Source organism: Lycorma delicatula, chromosome 3 (genome assembly GCF_047948215.1).
Source record: "Lycorma delicatula isolate Av1 chromosome 3, ASM4794821v1, whole genome shotgun sequence".
NCBI classification, from domain to species: Eukaryota; Metazoa; Arthropoda; class Insecta; order Hemiptera; family Fulgoridae; genus Lycorma; species Lycorma delicatula.
Window position 1 is genome coordinate 144232340 of NC_134457.1, and position 22652 is coordinate 144254991.

Genomic DNA, 22652 nt, shown 5'->3' on the forward strand with positions numbered 1-22652 from the left:
TATAATCCCTTTGAAATGAACTACCACCACTTGATCCCAATTGTTGCTAAAAAAAAATTGTAGCCTATAAAGAAAGGTTCCTGGGAGTATAAATACAATTCTTGTACTTTTAGGAAAATATCAAGTTTTAAAAACTTTTAAATTCAAATTAACAGCCATAAATTTTTTAGTTTCAGGATATTGTTTTAACAAAAATTAAGAATTGATATGTAAATGCTTTTGTAGGTTTTTAAAATGACTTTGATTGCTAATCATGCCTTAAAATAATCAAAAATTAACCTTTAAGACTCCAAATAGGATGGGAAAATAATTTTATTAGGTATTACATTTGTGATCAATAGGGAACCTTTTATCCTAAAACAATAATCTCTTTTGTTTTACATATGGATTTCATTTTAAACCCTACAAGAGGAGAGAAGAGAATTTTAGAATTCCACATATCAGGGCTGGAACAAAAAATGATTATTTAACAAGAATAAAAGGTTTAATATCTAATCAAATTAGAAAACAATATTTAAGATTTTATTTCAATTCTTCAACAGTAATACTGGTTCACAATCCTTAATAATTAAAGAACTACATCAATTCAAAGTATTTTCTATACATAAATGATGAATTGTCAGAACACAAAACAACGAATCAAATTTGAAGAAAAACTAAGGCCTCTTCTTTCACTTTACACAACCTTTATTCCTACTGATGTTACTTAACATTCAGTAGCTAGTGAGATTCCACTATCTGGAATATTTTAACATACAACAAATACACTATACTAGTGGTATTTAAATGATTCATGTTTAACATTATGTACAATTACTTGCTCATTGGCGATTGGTAATTTTGGAAGAACCTTTATAACTGACATGACTCATTGGCAGTAAATTTGTAAATAAACTTCATTTTAACATTTTATTCATTCTGAATAATTTTAATATATAACTGCATAAAATACATAAAACACTAACAGCTAAATCATAATTATGAATTCAAATTTGTAAATATATTGTATGCATGCATATGGATACAGCATTTTAGAGAAAAATGAAGTGATATGAAAGCAGCATTGTATGGTACAGTTATGTTCAGAATATAAATATGTTCAGATATATCAGAATAAAATTTGCCTTGTAAAGGCAAATAATACTTGTATTAATCATTGAATAACCATAACACTATACTGGTAGAGTTTAATAAAAATAAATTAGAGATGTTAAATTCGTTACTGAACTATTTTTGCATATCTATATTTAAATTTGTTCCAATTTACTGACTTCATGATAAATGGAAAGTTGTTTGATATTTTAATATATTATGGTCTTTTCTCTAAAAAATAAATAAATAGATTATTCCAATTGATATAATTTCTTAACTCCCACAATTTAAATCTGATTTTATATACCACAATCCAGACTCAAATCAGGGAATAGGTAATTCAAATCTAAGATTGGTTGACCTGAGACTTTAAAGACTAAATGCCAGATTGTAATTTGATATTTATAGTTAAATTTGTTGGTTGTTAGATGATTGCATACCCTTAATTAAATAAATTATGACTTAGCTATTTAGTGTAAATCATGCTTGTCATCCTGTAATTTCAGATGTAAAAAAAAAAAAAACTAATATAAGGAAATGCCAGAATAAAATGTTTTACTTAAGTATAATTTACATTACATAAAAAGATAAATAAAAGTAAGATGTTATGACATCAATGTATACAAGGTAAATGTAAACCCATGTATATATATATATATGTAAATAGATAAAACAAAAAATATACATCAAAAACTATAATTAGTTTTACATTAATAAAATTAAATGATTGAAATAGGAAAAGACAGTTACTATAGTGTTATAAAAAAATGAAGCAAAACAAACATAAGATTAAACAAGAGATGAATATTAAAAAACACGACTGCCAAAAAAAACATTGCTCTAATTTAGGATAATTAAAGAGCATGTGGATGACATTTTTGTATACAGTATAATTTTGTTTTGAAATTTTTTAAATTTAAACATATACATATTTAAACAGCCTATGACACTCCCGTTAATGTAAGAATTCCAACATACGGTCATACATCTAAATTGGTAAAGCCATTGAGCTACTACAGAACAAGTATACATACATACACCCTTACATTACACTTCTTTTTGGGTGGTTGTGTAAAAATCCATTTAGGTAATTTACCCAACAAATATCATTGTATAATTTTTTGTAACAATTTAACATTTGAATTATGTCAGACTGATATAAACAAATAATGAAATAAGAATTAAAAAAAATATTTAATAAAGAACACAGTATATAAGTTATGATGAAGGAAGACAAAAAAAACATAATATCTTTGCATAAGTTCACCTGATTTATTTACTAAATTTAACAATTTAGTAAATATCAGTTTTTTTTTTGTTTTTTTTTATTAATGGTTGATACAAATATATTAATTATAATACCAAATATTGATATTTGGCACCTACACTTGAGGTGTCATAACAAATGATTGTTGACGTGCTATAAGCTGCAATCACAAAAAATTGTGTACTTAATTCTAATAACTAAATCTTGTGGCAACCTTACTGAAAAGTGGTTTCCTGTTGCCTTTCTTACTGAGCTGACTATTACTGTTGGTAGTGCATTCATGCCACTTACAATGTCAATAAATGAAAATGGAGCTGATATTCAACCTTAAAAATGACACTTTTCCTCTGTTCTACACAGGTAATGATTATACATTTAGATTAGTACAACTTCTATAAGCGAGTAGCATACTAACTTCTAGATCATTTGGTTTGATTACTGGCAAGGGGCTGCTAATTTTTTAATCTATTGTTCCACCACCATCTTATCTTCATTAAAATAAGTGCAAAAGCATGTCTGAGGTAGTAAAAAAAAAGAAAAGTGTTCTATGTATATCGGTTAAAAGAAAGCAAGCAACATATAGTAATGAAACAAATAATTTATTCCGCTCTCTTGAAAGTGTTTTATAACAGTTTCTACTTTATAAGGGATTAAATATCACTATTGGTGAATAATTAATCCAATGCATGAATGATTGGTTAACATCACTACAGTCTAGGCTTATCTGAGACTTTGACTGAATATGCCCTATTATGGTTACTTTTAACTGAAATTAATTCCTTTGTCTCAGACTTTCCACTGTCAGTGTCTAATTATTAGCACTGTGATAAGACCTTGTTGTATGATAGAATAATCTCAGTGAAAAAACAAAACTTATTCCAGTAATGTAACTTAATATAGATTGTGTAACTGGCATCATCTTAATGGAATGGACTAGTAGGATATGATGACATATAAACTTTATGAAATGTAAAATATTACCCAAGTATTTACGTTTTCTTAATAATATTTTACTTTTGTAATAAAATTTTTCAAAGATATGCAAATTAACTAATTAAGAGATGCAGTTATATAATTCAGGGTTACAACACAGATCTAAGTATGCCCTCACTTTCTAAGACATTTATAAATTACATTTACAGTATTCATTAAAACTATCAGAATTTTATTACTATATTGTTAAAATACAGCTATGAGTTGTAGTGTCTAAAAGTACTGGGTACTTACATGTTCAATGTGTGGCCACTTCTTTTTTGTTTTGTATGTATAAATTGTATGAGTGCAAATCATTTTTTCTGCATTAAAAACTATATTGAATAATTACCTTTAAAGCCTAAAATATTTCATTATCCTTAGTACCACACAACTATGTAAGTGCATTGAATGGTCAATGTAGATTTTAAAATAATTTTCTGGGAATCAAACCCAGGACTAGTTGAATAAAAAGCATTGCTGAATGATCACTATACCAACCTTAATCTGAAACTGATGCTACTTTGTGTAGTTTGGACTTGCAGGTAATTGCATATTTATTTTAGAAGTGGCTATATATTTAACTACAAGACAACACAGAAACTGACAGTATTCTAATTTGATACAATTGTAGCATAAATATTAAAATGGTATGTATAGACACTTGTAATGATATAGAAGTAGTGTTAGAATGGCAGAACCGTCTATTAGTATGCATTTTAAAACTTTATAAATGATTACGATAATCTGGCTCTATATGACCATTATTACCATGTATTACATATATAACAGTGACCATATCACTTGTTCATATTTTTGTTATATTTGACAACAGAGAGCATCACCATGACAATGTCTATAGATTTAAAGGTTGTAATTGGTTTTCAGTAAGGTATATCAGTTAAATTAATGATAAACTGTTAATATTATAACTTTTATCTGGCAACAGATCTTAATTTTTCATTTTCACACTTAAAAGCCAGTATTTACCCTTTGCACCATTCCTGATGTTAATGGAGAAGTTATAATAATTAATGGCATAATGTTTTACATTTGAAGATTGTTTACTATGACAAAAATCTCCAGAACTGTTCATTTTATGTTCACAATTAAATATGTAAACAGCTTCATTACTTTCAGGAAGAAAAAAATATGAAGTAATGCCTATTTAATGTACAATAAAAAATTCAACATACAGTATTTAAATCTTTGGACAAAAAAGGCCTGGACCAATTATCTAACTCAAAAAATATCCAGAATTATTTATATTGGTGCTTCTCATATTATAACTTAAAAATGTGAAACTTAGAATTATTTTATAATATGGACGGCTGTTCAGTAAAAATATACAGAATGTAACTTCAGCAATTAAATCTAATGATAGGTTATTTTAACAAAAATCAGAAAAGTCTTGAAGATAGAAAAAGGCTGAGAGGATGAAGGAGTTGATACTGAAATCGTACTTGGAGAATGGATTAGTGTCTAACAATATTAACACTAAGAATTGCATATTTTTTTAACCGTTTTATTTCAAACTGAACATTAAAAAAAAACAGACAAAAGAATAACTCTGATATTGTTAAAAAAACATCAAAATTTGGATTTATAACAAATAATTAAAATTTATCAAAAGCAGTGGTTTTTTTATACTCAAAAGTGTTAAGTATGAATATATTACCACCTAAAAAATCTTAATAAGAGGAATAAGTTTAATAGACCTGTAAAAATATACTTAAGTCATGAAAGGCAATCCCAGCGTAAGTTGATTCCTTTCTATCCACTCAGTTTATTTTTACCTTTCATCCCTCCCTTCTTGTACAGTTAACATAGGAGTTACATCAGCCATTACTCTAATTTGTATAGCAACATGCCGGCAGTTATTAACAGCCAGCAGGGTAGCTGCTTCTCTAATGGGCTCAGTGGGGCTGTGAATCTACTCACAGGATTGTCAGGAAGACTGTTTTCTACAAGAAAAATCAAACTGGTGGTTGAGATATTTATTGGATAAAGCCAGATCTCTCTTAATCTCCTAGAATTTAAAATAAATTGAAACAATTGGTAATAAAATTTTAGCTGAATATTAACCTATTTTTAATTAAGCTGTATGTTGCAACTGCACTAAAAGTGAATCCAAAGAAAATATTGAAATAAAATTAATGCATATTTCAAATAACAAAAAGTGTAATTAAATATTAATCATAATGAGAATAACTCATTTCTTTCTTTCACCTATTTATGAAGTACATTAGAACCCCTGTTCAGCAGGTAGAAATTTTAAATAAAATACTCAAGAAATAACGAGTTCATTAGTTCAATGTCCATTTTTCAATGCACTATCAGTTTTTGAAAACCAGTCTTTGCAATGTTTGATTTGTATACGTTAGAATATTGTTTTGAATAATTTATTTTTTTCTTACATTTCAAATAATGCTTTAAACCATGGGAAGTCAAAATAAACATCCTTACGCTAGCTCTGCATTTTAACCAGAGGTTCTAAGTTGAAATCCTAATGGCATTTACATCTTTCATGCATTAAAAAATAAAAATATCATCATAACTGGTAATAGTAATTGGGCATAAGTTGTTTTAAAAATACTTTAGATAAATCCTCTTAAGCATCCGATTACTATTTTCTATAATAGTGAATTAAAGAAAAACTCAGTTCAAATGTATTTTATTAATAATAGTGTGTTTTTAAATTAGTAATTATTATCTAGAGTTATTTAACAATTTAACTCTATCATAGGTATACACAAAAAAAACAAAAACAACTTGACAATATGTAAATGTATACAGGATTCACTATTATTCACATCATATAGATTCTTCCATGGATCTTGGAATATACAGAAATGTAGATTTAAGGGATTGGTGCAATTGACCAATTTTAAGGTAATAAAACAAAAATAGGTACAATAGTAATAATAAAAAAATTACAATATTAAAATATTGAATCTTTTATTTTTCAACAAATATTCCAATTTTTTTAATATTGTGATTAATGGAAAAAAACAACTGTTTTTAAGGCAAACTATTATTCATTTTACATGAATATATTTACTGGAAGGAAAAAAAAAACAATACCATGACATTTGTAGGTGATTTTTTACCTATCTATCTTAATACAATGCAGTGTCACATTTTCATTCTTCTCTACTGTAATATAAATTCTTTTGGATTATACCCTCCCAGAATAAGAAATGATCCAAAAAGAGGAATAATTACAAAAAAATTTACGATTTTGTTGTCCATGACAGTGGTTGGTGAAAATTACAAATCAAAATTTATATATATAAGTATATATATATATATATATATATATATATATATATATATATATATACACACACATTTACATACATAAAAGATCAAAATTTAAAATAATTTAATTTTTAATACAAGTACTTTTACTGGGTGATTCAAAAAGGACTTCACAACTTTAAAAGTATATAAAAATTTATTTAAATAACTTACAGATTTGGTTAAATCTCAATCAAGTTTTGACTCTCATAGTTCATTAGTTCTGAATTCGGCTATCAGTACTATTAAAAATGGATTGACTGGTGTTGGATGTGCTACTGAGTTTTGGTTTCACGATTGGTAGTCAGCAACTACAATTTAGCATAACTTTTCATAGAGTACTACCGTACTCTCTACTAGGAGGCCGTGTGCCTACCAGGAGGCATGCAATTTACTCTTGGCACCAAATGTTCGTTGAGACACAGGTTGTTTGTTAAAAATACAAAATCAGCAGGACACTCATGTGTCCCAAAGCTGCTGTGGAACAACTTGGAGAAAGCTCTGCATTTAGTTCGAAGAAATCAACTCAATATTTGTCACATGAGAATGGCATTCCAGAAACAACTGTTTGGTGCACATTACGTAAACAACTGTTTGGTGCACATTACGTAAACGACTGCACTTGAAGCCATACAAACTAACCACAGTTCAACACAGATAATGAAAAAAGTTTCTCGGCTGCAGTTTTGTGTGGAAATGATGGTTAGAATTGTAGACGACATATTTTTAGACAATGTAATTTTTAGTGATGAGTGAATGTTCACATCAATGGCGAAGTTAACACCCATATCTGCCAAATATGGTGTAGCAAAAACCCTCGTGAAACTTTACAGCACAATAGTGATAGCCCTAAGTTTAATATGTTTTGTGCTCTAGGCAAACAAAGACTGCACGGCCCAAGGAGGTAACTGTAAATGGTATCATTTATCTGGACATGTTTCAAAATTTTTAAATTCCTTAGACGATGATGACCAAGATTTTCTTGATGCTCGATTCCCAGGTTGGTGGATTAGTCGTGAAGGTCCAATTGCAAGGCCACCTCAGTCTCCAGATTTGAACCCACTATATGATTTCCTGTGAGGCTTTATGAAAGACTGAGTTTATATACCACCTTTGTCTGTTGATCTTGTTGAGATAAGACTTCAGGTGGGATGTACATTGCATTACAAATGGAAGACATATCGAACCTAAGTGAATGTTAAACTTGATGTCTTTTCCTATGAAATAAGACCTCAACTGAATTATTTAAGTTATCTCAATAATTTTTTATAGAAAAAAAAAATTATGTAATATATATATTAACAATAATATATAATATATATATTATATTATATTATATATATTACGTAATTATTATAAATTTTCATAATTTACATATTGTGAAGTAACACAGAACACAACTTTGTAAAGTAACTTTTTGAATCACATGATATTTTAAATTTGGTTCAGCCTGTCAGAAATGCAATGTGTTGTTCTATCAATTTGTAGATCGCTGTAAAATTAATTAAAGCAAAGCTAACTTTCTTTTGTGGATTATTGTAGGAGAGCATTACAGTATTCGTGAAAATATCTGACTCTGGCCCAAATTATTTAATAATATAATAATAACTAATGAATGAAATAGAACTATGATTTCTAAATCACAATCAGAATTTTATTGGAAAAACAATTTTATGTTCATAGTAGGATTGTCTAGTGTAAAATAACTATTTCTTCAAAAATTAATGTAAAATTTGGAGGCTATGTACTTGTAAAAAACATTGTTTTCACATATTTTGAACCAGATATTTTAACTGAGGCTATAATATTATTAGAAAAAGGTACATTTTTGAGTTCAAAAAACACTAACAGCTGGGACAACTGTACATATGAAGATTATTTTTTTATATTTTAAAACTTAAGTACGCTTTATCAAAATCATGTAATATAAAAATTAATTTTTAAATCATCACAATAAATAATATATGTTGTTTTACATAAATATTACAACTTTGGAATGTAATTATTATATAAATTCAGTAAATAAGATAAATTAAAAAAAAAATAAATTAGTATATAACCCAATACTATTATATATAATATAAAATAATAAATGCACACAAAAATGTAATAATAATACTAGTAATGTATACATATTTACAAAATGTATACAAGCTTATATTATATTGCTTATTTAAAAATATCATTTTTAATATAGGTATAAACAGTTAACTACTCAACAGACACTAAAATAATAACTAAAAAGAAATATATATATATATAACAAATATAAGGCATTAAAAACAAAAATTATGGCAAAGTATACCTAATAATATTAACACTTTGAAGATTACACAAACAGAAAAGTGGATAAAAAAATGTATACAAGCAATTTTAATTACATGATCAATCAATATCCTAACATTGATTTAATAAAAATAAACTCCACAATGGTACTTTACAGCAACAGATTATACTAAAATTTCTAGTACGCTCCTTTTCTATTTTGAGAATATCAATTGGATTCTTAATTTTATTTCTTGAATTTAGTATTATACTAATACATACGGTAAAAATAATATCACAAGTTACTATAAATATTGTCTGTAGACTTGAAAAATCCAAGCCAAGAAAAAAAATCATTGCAGATCATGAAGTAGTTCTGCCTTTGGAGACATATATACTGAGAAGTCTAGTTAAGTTAAGAAATGATATTTCTAAATAGGATGTATTTCTGACAATATTTTATTGATACCATGTTAATTATTAATCAATCAACTATCTTATACAACTTTTTTTTAAAATTTTCCTATGTTTTCAATTAAACTTTTCAACATTAAAACCATTTTTTCTAAAACATTCTATATTTTAAAACATGACTACAGAATATAACAGAAAATTTGTGGTTCCTAAAAATTATATCCTAAAAAAAAACCATCCTAAAAATTATATCCTAAAAAAAACCATTATCATTTAAAAATAAACTTTGTTTTAAAATTTCATTACTGCATTTAATTATACATAATTGTTTAAAAATATAAGCTACAAGAAAAGAGTAAGTAATAAGCGACATCACAAATACTTTTATAAACATCTGCAAAGTGTTAATAATAGACTTATCGCATCTCCCCAGCCCAAAATAATGGAATGAAAAGAAATGGAATACTATTTTAAAAATTATAAAGATAAATTGACAATTTATAACTATTTTTTTTTTTTTAATTTAAAAAATAAAAGAATCTATAACAATTAAAATAATAATACATCAATATTAAAAATATAATTTTAAATTCTCTATAAATTATTATGGCAATAGTTATTTACTATAACTAAATTCAACTATACTATTATGTACAATGGAATAAATAAAATGCCGCAGTATAACAAATTTAAGTACTAGTTCAAAAGATTTTTCTAAAAAAAAACAGTTTAGCAACAATAAAAAAAAAATCACCATGTTAATTTATAACAAAAATTAAATAGAATTATTACAGCCAAATTACAAAAAAGAGTGCTACAAATTTCTGTGGTATATTGATGCACTCTCAGTATCTCATGAAAATATAGAAATAACAATTCCCACATATTCACTGATGTAGCACTGACTAACCACAATCATTGGACACTCAATAGTCTTAGTTAAAAAAACGTTTATAAAGGAAATAAACTCATTTCTCACCTCCTTAAATCTGGTAATATTCTTCCAGTTTAATCATTATCTTATACAACAATTAATGATAAGCACATTCCTCAGTTAAACTTTTATTTTTAAATAAAAGAATTATTAAAGCCTGAAAAGTTGGTAGTACTTCATATAAAATATTCTATTGTTTCCTCAGATCTTAAAACTGACAAAAACCAAAATTACAATACACTTAACATTAAGTAGAACATTTTTAAATACAGTAGACCCTGTCCAAAATGACCTGCATCTTAACAAATTGACTAGATTTATTTAATATAAATACAATTAAAGTGATTATCTTTTATGTAAACATCACATAAAAATTGCTGAAGTGATTTTTATGAAAATAAAGTTACCTTTACTAAAAACTGTCACACAAATAAAAAAAGAAAAGAATATTTCAGGAGAGGTGTTATACATTACTTCCTTAAAACCAAAAATCATGTGTTTATCCATTATTTAATGGACAAATTAATTTCTACAAAATTTTTAAATGGTATCCTTACAGTCCAATTACAGGTATACATGAATCCTAAAAAAAAATATTGTGTAGAGATTAAAGGTTTATAAGAGAGTAATGAAAGTTTTATTCTACAGGTCTTCTTAATAATGAACAATAAAGTATGTAGTTCTTAGAAGCATGTAGAAGTGCTTAGATTAGAGTATAATTTAAAAAAAAATGATTAACTCAGAATTTTCATCTGTGTTATAAACCATAAAAAAGTTCTTATGAGTGGTTTCCTTTTTGAAAAAAAATAATTGCATACAGTTTCCAATTAGTGATCATTCAAATAATAAATTTTTATTTAAATAATTTCTAGGAGACTACTGCGACTTCTATTCTGATTAGAAAATGATAATCCACTGCACTGTTTGAAGAAAATCAATTAAAACAAAATCTACTGTAATTAATCATAAAAAACCTAATAAGTATTGATAGATCAATTTTTTTTTCAATTTTTTGCATTAGAATTCCAAATAACAATACATATAATTTTCTTAATGAAAAACATCAATTAATTATGAAAGTAAGAAATGTTGTATAAAATGTATGTTAACAATGTATTTCCAACGTATCAAATTTTTAAAAACATATTAAAAATCATTTAATTACATTAAGAGAGATGTGATAAAAAAAATTTAACCACCATACAGTAGAAATTCAAAAATATTATTTTTTTGTATATGGGGAAGAACAATGAAATGTACTTCTTTACATTCAGAGTAGCTCAAGTTACACTTCAATGTTAAGTAAGGGTCACTCATTAGTCATGTTTGTTATGTTGTTTCCTCCAATTTCAAAATGGGTGGTTCTCTTTTGAAACATTGATTGCTTACAATTTTGATTAGGGATCCATTCAAGTAATCAATTTTTATTTAAATAATTTCTAGGACACTAGTGATAGTGATCTGAAAAGAAAATGATACTCCACTCTCGGTATGGATTATAAAATAACAAGAATATAAAGGTGGACTAAAAAAAAAAAACTTTAAATATAAATTCTCAGCACCTAAAGTATTCAATATTCTACTAAAAAAAACAAATCTCATGAAGGATAAGCGTTAGTTTATATTAAGCACTTGATTGTTCTATATTATATAAAAAAACAAATTTTCATCATTTAAAAATATTTTGATTTTTTCATTGATTCTTGATTTTATTTTATATTGTACAATATTTATTATATTACAGTATAATATTTTTTTCTTGTAAATAAATATATTTACTAGTATCACAATCAGACAGTAAACAATATATTCTTAATATTCGTAATTGTAATGTTTTGATAATTTGGTCAATTGAAAATGTTTTTTCTACAAGTTTTCTTTTAATGACAATGACAAGATGGGTGAATGATAGGTGAAAATATATCAGTTTTAAAAAAATATATCAGTTGATTGCCAATCAAATTCAAGGCAGCTTATCTAAAGTAAGTAAGCAAGCTATTACTAATATCAACTAGCATGTGATGTCAGTATTTTGTTTGTCTCAACGATGAAGTGTTTGTAATTTATGTAAAGTACATTATTTTGAACCTATGGTCAATAAAATTAACATCAAACTGTTAGCTACTCTTTCGTTAAGTACATTTTTTCTTAGCTTCTTTCCTTGAAAAAAAAAATATGGGAAAACTGGTGTGCATCAGAAGAATGATAAAGCAAATATAAAATCTAAATTATGAATCTGAAGAGACTGTACATAAAAGTAAAACACGGCAAGATATTTTTTATCACATCTCGGTTTTATAAGTATAACTATTTTATTATTTAATTAAATTACTTATACAGTAATGCTTATTTTGTCTATAGCAATATTGGGCATTATGTTTGTATTAATTTTAATCTATGAAGCAACATTTATAATTTCTAATACTGTTAACTATTATTAATATAATATTATAAACAGACTAATTTAATAATAATGGTATTAATTAGATTTATAGTCATAGATATTAGAAATCTACAAAGTTTATACATTTATATATTTTTGTGTAACTATTAATGACTTTATCTTAACAATATTACAGATATTAATTTAAAACAATATAGCTTGTTTGTTTAGATTAAATAAAAATTAAATACATAAAAGTTACGACTCAGAATAATCAAATTTTCATAAAATGTGAAATTCTAAAGTTATAGTACAACAAAATATATTTAAATAGAGTTCTTAAGAAAGGGTCATGTGAAGAATCGTCAAGCCATTTATTCTTATGAAGAAATTTAAGATAACTTATTCCAGAAATAAATAAATGAATGTTAACTATGACATCACAGTAAAAAAGATTTTGTATTTTTTTAAATGAAAGGCTATCACCTGTATTTTCAAATTTTATGGTTAAGATTGTACCATTTTTATTGCTGTCTTGTTATTTATGCATTAACAGCTGTTAATTACAACTTTCATTTTTTATAATTAATTCTTCTAAATTACTTATATTTCTTTGATATAATTATAGCAGCAATGTAATATTTAAATTATTTGAAATCTTCTTGTCAACGGTAAGGATGCAGCTGCATTACTGTGATGGAATCATACCTACTTTTAACATTAGCAAATTGTGTGAATGGGTTAAAGGTGTCAGAGCCAAGAGTTGTAAAATGGAGTAATTCCAAGTAATAATCCAAGAAGAAAGATATCTTTCAAAGGGTAAAAGTGGAAACTAATGATGCTTTCAAAGAGAAAAAATTTACTGCCGACCCTTTAAAAAACAATAATAGATTTTCATTCGAGTAAATTAATATAAGGGATTTGTGGTGTTACACAAAGTCAATTCCTGATTGATCATTTATTAATTTTGTAAGTTTTCTGAGAAATGTGATTAACATAATAAATTTTCAATTTCTAGGTTGGTATACATAATATAATTGGAACACATAATAAGTTAAAAGAAATAAGTACAGTGAAAGTAAATAATATATTAATGAAGTATGACTAATTTTTGATAGAAAAATGCTATAAAAAAAGTGTTAACAAACAAGTTATATAGTCTACATTTTTAAAAATTATTATATACAAGTGAAAAAAATATATATGGAAAAGTAACAATAATCATTAGACTAATTGTTATACATTAATTCATATGATACATAAATATAATTTACAAAAAACCTATGCTATAATATATTCATATTTGATCTTTTATTTGATTATGACTGGAAGTTATATGCATAAACAGATGCTAAACAAAAAATTCACTTTGCAACTTTGTAATAAACTGTCATTAGAAAATTTATAAATTATTACATTAGAAAATATAAAATCTTTTGATAATAAAGTTGGTGTTAGATGAAAGGAAAAGGTTATTGATTAATAAGTAGGCACAATAAGATAAAGTATTTAATGGAGAAAACTAATTTAATTTTATATTACTGTATCGCTTTACACTTTAAGATGCACTTTTTTCATGTTTTTGGGTTTAATTAAGTGTTTAAAAATAAAACTGAAATACAAATTTAATACTTAAAAAAATCATCAAATTTTACTTAAAATGACAGCCATTCATGTTTCTGATATAAGATTACCATTTTAACGATGAATCTCTATGGATACTGATAATCAAAATCAGGTTCATTCATGGACCGAGTTTATTTATAAAAAAAATTATTTTTCTGCTCTTTCACAAATCAGTGTCCAATTAAAAAAATAATTAAATCATATAATTGAAATAAAATGCACATTTTTTTGGTTCTTTTCACTTTCAAGAATATTTACTGAAAATCCATTAGACATCATAAATACTATTTTAGATGCAATGGGTTGCATCTTCATGACATGCTTGACCACATGCTGCTGCAGTAACTAAACACAAAAACTGACTCAAATGCATTAAATGTGATGTGAACATCCCTCATTACAGTTCTAACTTAACGCCATGCAAGTTATTGTTTGAATCTCTTAAGGAGGCACAGATAGGTCAAAAATGTAAAGTACTTAAGAGATGGTATGTTTTGAGTTATTGGTATTATTATCTAACTACAGTTTATGAAACAGTAATCTAAAACACTACCTCTACTTGTGAGCAGAAATTTTTTAAATTAATGGAAATTATACGGAAAATAATTTTCTACACATTTAAAGAAATATTCCATCACACAAAGTTGCAACAAGATTTCAGTTTATATTTGAGTGACCATCATACATGCCTTAATTAAAAGTTATTTAAGAATATTTATTATCTAACCAATAAAATTCACTAACAATTGAGATTAACTGAAAGTGCTCATTGAATCTAATTTCAAGACATAATGTACGTGATCAGAACAACATAAAAACCTTACTATCTAAAAAGCCAAACAAAATACATGCACTCAAATTATTCTTTTTCATAAATAATTTATGACAGTTAACACTGTAACAACTTAGAAATCAGTTAGAAACAATAAATAACTACAAAATGATTTTTCACAGACAAAAAATAAAAACAAAACTGTAATTTAAATCAATAAATCGCCCATGGCACTTGGCATTTTTCAGTCCATTACAAACTTTTCCCTATATGACCAAGATATCATTATAATAAAAAAAGATATTATTTATATAATAATAAAAGATATTATTATACTAAAAAAATCCCTTTCCTTCAAATGAGAAATACTCCTGAATCTGTTTACTTCTGCTAAATCTTTATTTTGATGGTTTGGAACATTTTTCTTCAGTGTAGAATGATACTAGGCAGCAGCATTGTTATTTTATAATTCTTTGAGTAAGCTAGATTTTGATCACCTGTATTATTATTTTAATTTCTTATTTTTAAATCAAATGATGTTTTTATTAATCCACAGAAAGGTCCTCCATGCTGCTGGTAACACTGGAAGAAGGAGCCAAACTGCATTATTACAAATATAGTAACTGAAACAGTTAAGGCTGATAATACTAATCAAGTCACACTTCTGTGTAAACCTCTGTTTTTTTCTGAGAAAACCAACGATTTTGTTAGATGTTCTACTATAAATTCAGTTTTAAGACTAATTCTTTAATAGAAACATTAAAGTTAGTGTGGATAGGCAGTTGACAGTGCAAGCAGCAAAAATGTTTGATTAGGTTAAAATTAAATAATCATTTATCAAATTATATATTTTTTCAGTGTTTCTGCTTCTCAAACTACCTTGCACATTACAAAGCTCTCAATAGGCCCTGTGTCTATTCTAACTCCTCATTTTTGGTCTTCCAAATTTCTTCTGCCACAATGAATGGTACTCAAGACATTCAAAAAACATTTAAGTGTTATAATTTCATCATGCTGTATCAATAGATCTCTGTTTTAAACACTTTCTTCCAAATCTTAAGATGTCTTTTTTCCTGCCAAGATCACTTCTTAATCACAACTTTTTACAAGCCCTCTTAAAGTACATAAGTTGTGACTGTTCACAACAACTTCATTCCTGCAGTCTCATCTTGATTTTTATCTAATTTCACTATCATTCAGTAATAAAGATAATGCCATGCATTAAACATCTTAATATTATTACCTTTACTTCTATGTTAGTTTTAAAGGCTACATTATATCCAAGCTATGTGAAGCAAGATACTTGTTCTAGGACAATATTTTCTAGATATAATATAAACTAGTTCTTTGCGCATGAAGATTAAAAGTCTTCATTTTTGAAATAGAAACGTGGATGTAACGCCAATCTGTGATGGATGTAAACTTGTCAATTTTCTTACAACTGATCTTTGCAGGTCATCCTCTGTTTCTGTGACATCAACTGGCTGTCAGCATAAAAAAGATTTATTTTACCTGTAGATAGATCCCATTAGATATTTTACTGATGTAATACATACATTTTAATACTGTTTAAGCTGACTGTAATATTCATCTTATAATTTATTATAATAAATTTTCTACAGCTGTTTCATAATATACTTTAGATAATTTAATTTAGAATTTAATTATTCTCATATTGAAGTGGTTCTTTCTTTTTCCTGTTTAGCCTATGGGAATTATCGTTCAGGTATTACTTCAGAGGATGAATGAGGAAGATATGTATGAGTAAATAAAGTGTAATCTTGTGCTGTCTCAGTTAGACAACTCTGAGATGTGTGGTTAATTGAAACCCAACCACCACAGAACACAGGTATCCACGATGTAGTAGTATTCAAATCTGTATAAAAATAACCAACTACTAGGACTTGAACGCTGGAACTCTCGACTTCCAAATCACCTGATTTGCGAAGACACGTTCACCAGTAGACCAACCCGATGGGTTCATACTGAAGTGATTGGGTTTCCATAACTTACAACCTCATCAGTTTAAAGTTAGAGAGAAGCTACACATAACACACACACCTTGTCTCCTTTACTGAAATGTTTTTCTTTGTCACATCTCCTACTTGTTATGGTTGTAGGTATGTATAATTATTATAAAGATTTCTATAAATACTATACTTGTTCCATTATAATTTTTAAAACATATTAAAAAAGCAAATGGCCTCTCTTAATATTATCTTCCACTAATTATTATGAGAGAATATACTTTTAGATTAATCTAAATTGACAGCTTCAAAAAGACTTAGAAGGGCTAATTATTTTTGGTAAAATTTTTTAAGAAAATTAATGAAAAGTGAAAAGTTGATAAAAGTGTAAAGTTAATTAACTGGGAATAAAGCAACCAGTACATTGTACAGAATGATTATGATGAGACCAATGAAGCAACAGACACTAAAGAAAATCACTGTAGTAAGATGATTTACAGCTGCTGAAAATTTGCAAAACAAAAATGAAGCACATATCATTTACTATTATTAAATCATATTTTTATTTTTTAATATTCTTTCCGGTGCATCTAAAATCTGAAGCAATGTACAGTTCAAAATTTAAACAGAATAAGAAGAGTTGCATGAAATACATTTACCCGTAAATAGATCCAGTAAGATATTTTATGAATATAATATATAAATTTTAAGATCTTAAACTTATAATAAAATATTTTCTAAAGCTGCTACATTTTAATGTACTTTAGAAAATCTTAGAATTTAATTATTTGGTCTTCATAATTCATTGAATGTATGGAAAATAAAGTGAAATAATTTTGAGTAATCTACTGACTTTTTGGTATAATAATTGTACTTTAAAAAAATAAATAATCTACATTTGTAAATCTACTAAGTAATCGACATTACATTAAAATTTACTTTATTATTTCTCCAGTGTCTTGATTGAACTAATAGTTTTGGCTAAGACTGTATTGTGTCATCACAGAAACAAACAACAGTTCCTCATTATTCAGTTACAGCAAGAATGTGTCTGAGAATTACGATTTAGCACTATACTGTGAATAGATGATTTTTGAAACATTTCTATACAATAATAATAGTTTATGTTATCCAGAACAAAAGAAACTCCTGACAATCATATCTTATCTACTTTATTTTCATTATTCACATAAATAAGGCTTATCTACATTAAGTAGAAGTTTCTTAAAACAAGATTTTTGTAATCAGAATCCGGTTGTAACGAGCAAAAATAAAAAATGGTTTTCTGTTATTAATGTACAATAAAGTCTGTTATAACAAGCTAATAACGAAGTTGGTAGTAACAAGCAAATTATTTTCTTTTAAATAATAAACTTGTTCCTGAGTAATTAAAAAACTTCCGATTTTAAAATACAAGTACAGAAATTAAATGTTAACATCATTAGTACTGAATGTTTATAATATTTAATGTTATAACCTCTTCACAATAAGTGAAAATGGATAATAAGAAACAACTCAGGCAGTAGTAAGCCATATACAGTTTGGTACTGACTATTTCTGGATTCTGGGAAATTCCACAAATTCACTATTATTAAGTTTATACAGACAGTATAGCGATGAGGGTGAGTAATTTTACACTCAAGTTCAGGTAGTCTATTCTTAAATGGGTTTGTACTATTGTATTTTTAACTTTGGCTGAAGTCAGTGTATTTTCTGCAAATGTGTTGTGGTATTTTTTGATAAATTTTTACTGCATACAACTAATGTTCAGCATTAAACAAAAAGTTCTTTCTGTGTAACAAATTAAAGATAATTGAATAATTAGAAAACAGATGATCCAACTCTGACAAGTGTAGAACTCATGGGCTTTCTACTTTTACTACCTCAAAAAATGTGTTATACATTGAAAGAACTTTTCGATAAAAATCACTGTAGAGTAGGATAAAAAACTAATTTTGGACGAAGCTCTTATTATGTGGTTCAAAGTGAAGAGGTGTGAAAATATTCCTGTAAATGAACCCAATTTGAAAATTTAGGCAGAAAAATTTGCTGACCAGTTAGGATACAAAGGGTTTCTTTGTAGTGATGGTTGGCTGAACAGATTTAAAACAGCAAAAATTAAGAATGAAGAAGGCAGTGTCGATAATTTTGACATTAACAATTAGTTTAGTGAAAAATAGCCTCTAATAAATCTATTTATTATTGAAAGACAAATAGTTAAGTTGCAGCTAAAGATTATGAGCCAGAAGACTAATTACCACTCTCAGAGTGGATTTGGACAATCGATTCCAAAAATGTATTTAATGGATGTAATATGGAACGATTATTGTGTATGCTGCCAACAATGTGTTAATAACTGAACTCCAGCTGATGAAGAAATAATTAAGTAAAACACAGGCCCATCAGTGAAACTGAGGATGACACAATAACTGAAACCCAGTCATTTCTGTCCTTGCAGCCCAAGACAGTTTAGAGAATAATTGGTAAAGAAATTTTGTGAAACAAATAATGTTTTAGGTATAAGCATCTATAGACAATTTTTTAAAGTTTTAAACAATTAACATTTTATTAATGTTAAGCCTATACAGTACTGTATGTCCCAGAGCAAGTTATATAAGTTATAGTGTTTCATTTTGAAAATAACCTCTTCACCAATTTTAGTAAAATTACAATTTTTTATGAATATATATTTTATGAGTAGTATATATATGTGCAAGTAACTTTATGCAATATTTTAATTTGTTTTTAAATTCAAACAAATTTCTTATACAACATTGTACTTTAGTGCTGAGTATCAGTTATTTACTCTTTGTTTAGAGGGAAGATTTTTTTCAGGTATGAATAAGCTCATTCATTTATAATGAGCATCCAGGTGTAACAAGCACATACTGCCAGTCCCTTAAATCTCATTATAACCGACTTACTGTATTTTTCTTTTTCTTCTACTAGTTATATTTTTAAAAGTTTTTCTAATACCTTAAAATTAATAGAATTTTCAATACACTATATTATTTTGGTTTTTAACAGTAAAGAATTGCATAGCATTAGAACATATAATTAATTTAAAAAAAAGTTAACTGTTTTTATTCAGAAGTAAAACAAATTCTTTACATAATGAAAATAATTTAATTTAGCAGAGAGAGGTTCTTACTTTTACAGTACTGATATTTTCAATTTTCTTTTAACGTTATATTTGTAGTTTTTCAATATATTCTTAGTACTTTAATTCACTTCAATAATAATTTTTAATTATAATATTAAATTAATATCCGACAACATTCGTTATATTATAGAAGCTACTCTTTTATGACAACATAGCTAAATACTTATTAACAGCCCTTTATTTTGAAGCCATATAACCTTTATAATTTAATTTTAAATAAAATTCTACATAAATAATGAGGTACTACTGCAAAGGAAAATTAAATTTCTATAAATGAATCAGATCTAAAAAAAAATCAGATGATTTACCTACACCTGGAATTCTTCAAATAACAAGATTTTTTAATAAAGGAAAATCTCATTAAGAATAAATTTCATGTCATATTAAAACTATATCAATAAACTAGTTTTGCTGCATACCTTATAGTAAAATTACACTGTGTTATCTTCATGTGACTGGAGGAACTGCATATTGTTTGAAATTTTTAGGCTAATGATATTAACAGTCGATGTCAAAGAAATAAATATTGCACATGTAAACTTAAAAATAATAAATTCAAAATCTCACAATCATTTTACTTATACTGATAAATACTTTTAATTTATATACATGTCTTGTAATGATAAATATGCAAATAAATATAGAAAAATTTATTCATTATTATATTTTTTTACAAAATATTAATTAAAATCTGACCAATTTGATCAACTAAATCATCAATGTTCTTAGCACCATAATCAAGTGGAATTTTTCAATAGTTTTAACAAAAATAAGTTTCAGATGACCAAATGCAATGTAACAATGATCATGAAGTAGTTGTGTTTTTTATATCACATGTTTATTTAAGATACATATTCATTGTATGCATAATATATATATATATTTTTTTTTTAATAAGAAATGTATTTTAGATACGTAATACACAATTTTACAGATACTCACAACTACCATACACAATTGAAGAAAAAGTCTTCATATAAAATACATAAACTGAGCTTAATTTTTCATTATTTTTGTAAAAAAACTATTAAAAACATTTATAAAAAAAGAAACACTAAAATTGGAATGTATACTGTTTACTTAAATATAACAATAAAGACATACATGTGTATAACAAATATCCTTATTTGGCATTTTATTTAAATAATTACTTATTTACTAAGATAGAATTTACTGGATGTAATAATAAATAAATAAATTAATATTTAGTTGGAAGCAATGATCCCAGTACAATCTTCCCAGAAGATTAATTGAGGAATGCTTACAAAAGGAGGAATGTTTCATTATTACAGTTATTTTTATTACTTTCCTAATAATAAGTTTTACTCAAACTTGTGTCACTAGATCTGTCAATTTCTCTATGTCAAGCTGCATTTGTAGAACTCTTTCTGTTCCTTCATTAATTTTATTAGTTAGGTCTTTAACTGCTTCCATAAAAACTTCTTGTTGTGATGCAACTGCTGCTTCTAGTCTTAATACCTGAGAACCAAGCATATAATAAATAAAGATTTTAAGATATAAAACATTAAAGCCTAATCTATATAAGATTAAAACTCTTGAATAACTGTTTTTGGCCTAATATTGACATATGCAGATGTAATGCATTCCAAATCTGCAAATAGCATATACCTCCTACTTATTTAACAATAAAAAACAAGTACCACTTGTGTGACTAACACACAGATAATTGTTTTGAGGAATGTATTTATTGAGCATTTTGCAATGTAACCATTTTATGAAAATGAGCAATTATGAGTTATCTAGAAACAGAGAATGAGTTACAGAGAATGAAATAAAATGATTATTCAAGGTCACCTAGTTTCTTTGCTGGATAAGTAAGTGTTGGCTAATAGAATTTTTATCTAATAAAAAAAAAAAAGAATGAAATGCACTAACTCATGTGGATTGAAAATTAGAGTTTACAGTTTCTCAGACAATAAATTATAAAAGAATCAGACAGAAACAATCATTTTGAGGTTTAGCAGTAACTAATCCAGACATAGTTTGGCATGCCTGCAAGTATAAGCCTCAAACCCCACATGAATGAAGAGAAATTTGTGAATGAGGTCTTTTAAATTTCTTTCCAGAAAGGATTTTCGGCAAGTATTAGTTGAATACATTAGTCTGTGTGCTTTAATGCATAGTTAGTTAAGCTTTATCATTAGAAGGCACTTAATCAGTACTATGAAAAATATACATTATCATTCTTACCATTGATTTTTCATAAACTAAATCTATCAATATTTTTTTTTTTGACAACAGTAATTATTTTTCAGATTGGGTTAAATGAAACAAATTTATTTTGACATGATATTAAGACATCAGTTACAAGAGAAAGATTATCTTGATAATCTTTCTCATCGAATTTATGATACAATTTCAATTGATTCAATTTATGATAAAAGTATCATAAAATGATATTTGTATAATTTTATGAATTAATGGGTATGAAGGCCAATCTTTATGAAGATTTAAGAAAGGTTTGTCTTAAAAAGGT

At 26.3% G+C, this 22652-nt stretch overlaps 1 protein-coding gene across 3 annotated transcripts in view; it reads right to left on the bottom strand.

Moving 5' to 3' along the window:
* Nucleotides 1-500: 500 nt before the first annotated feature.
* Nucleotides 501-22652, bottom strand: part of cindr (CIN85 and CD2AP related) — a 99196-nt gene continuing 77044 nt past the window's right edge. For all 3 annotated transcript variants that reach the window (XM_075360725.1, XM_075360723.1, XM_075360724.1), the window contains one exon: nt 501-21634. In XM_075360725.1, the coding sequence (XP_075216840.1) occupies nt 21482-21634 (153 nt within the window). In that variant the 3' untranslated portion in view covers nt 501-21481. The remainder of the gene's footprint in view (nt 21635-22652) is intronic.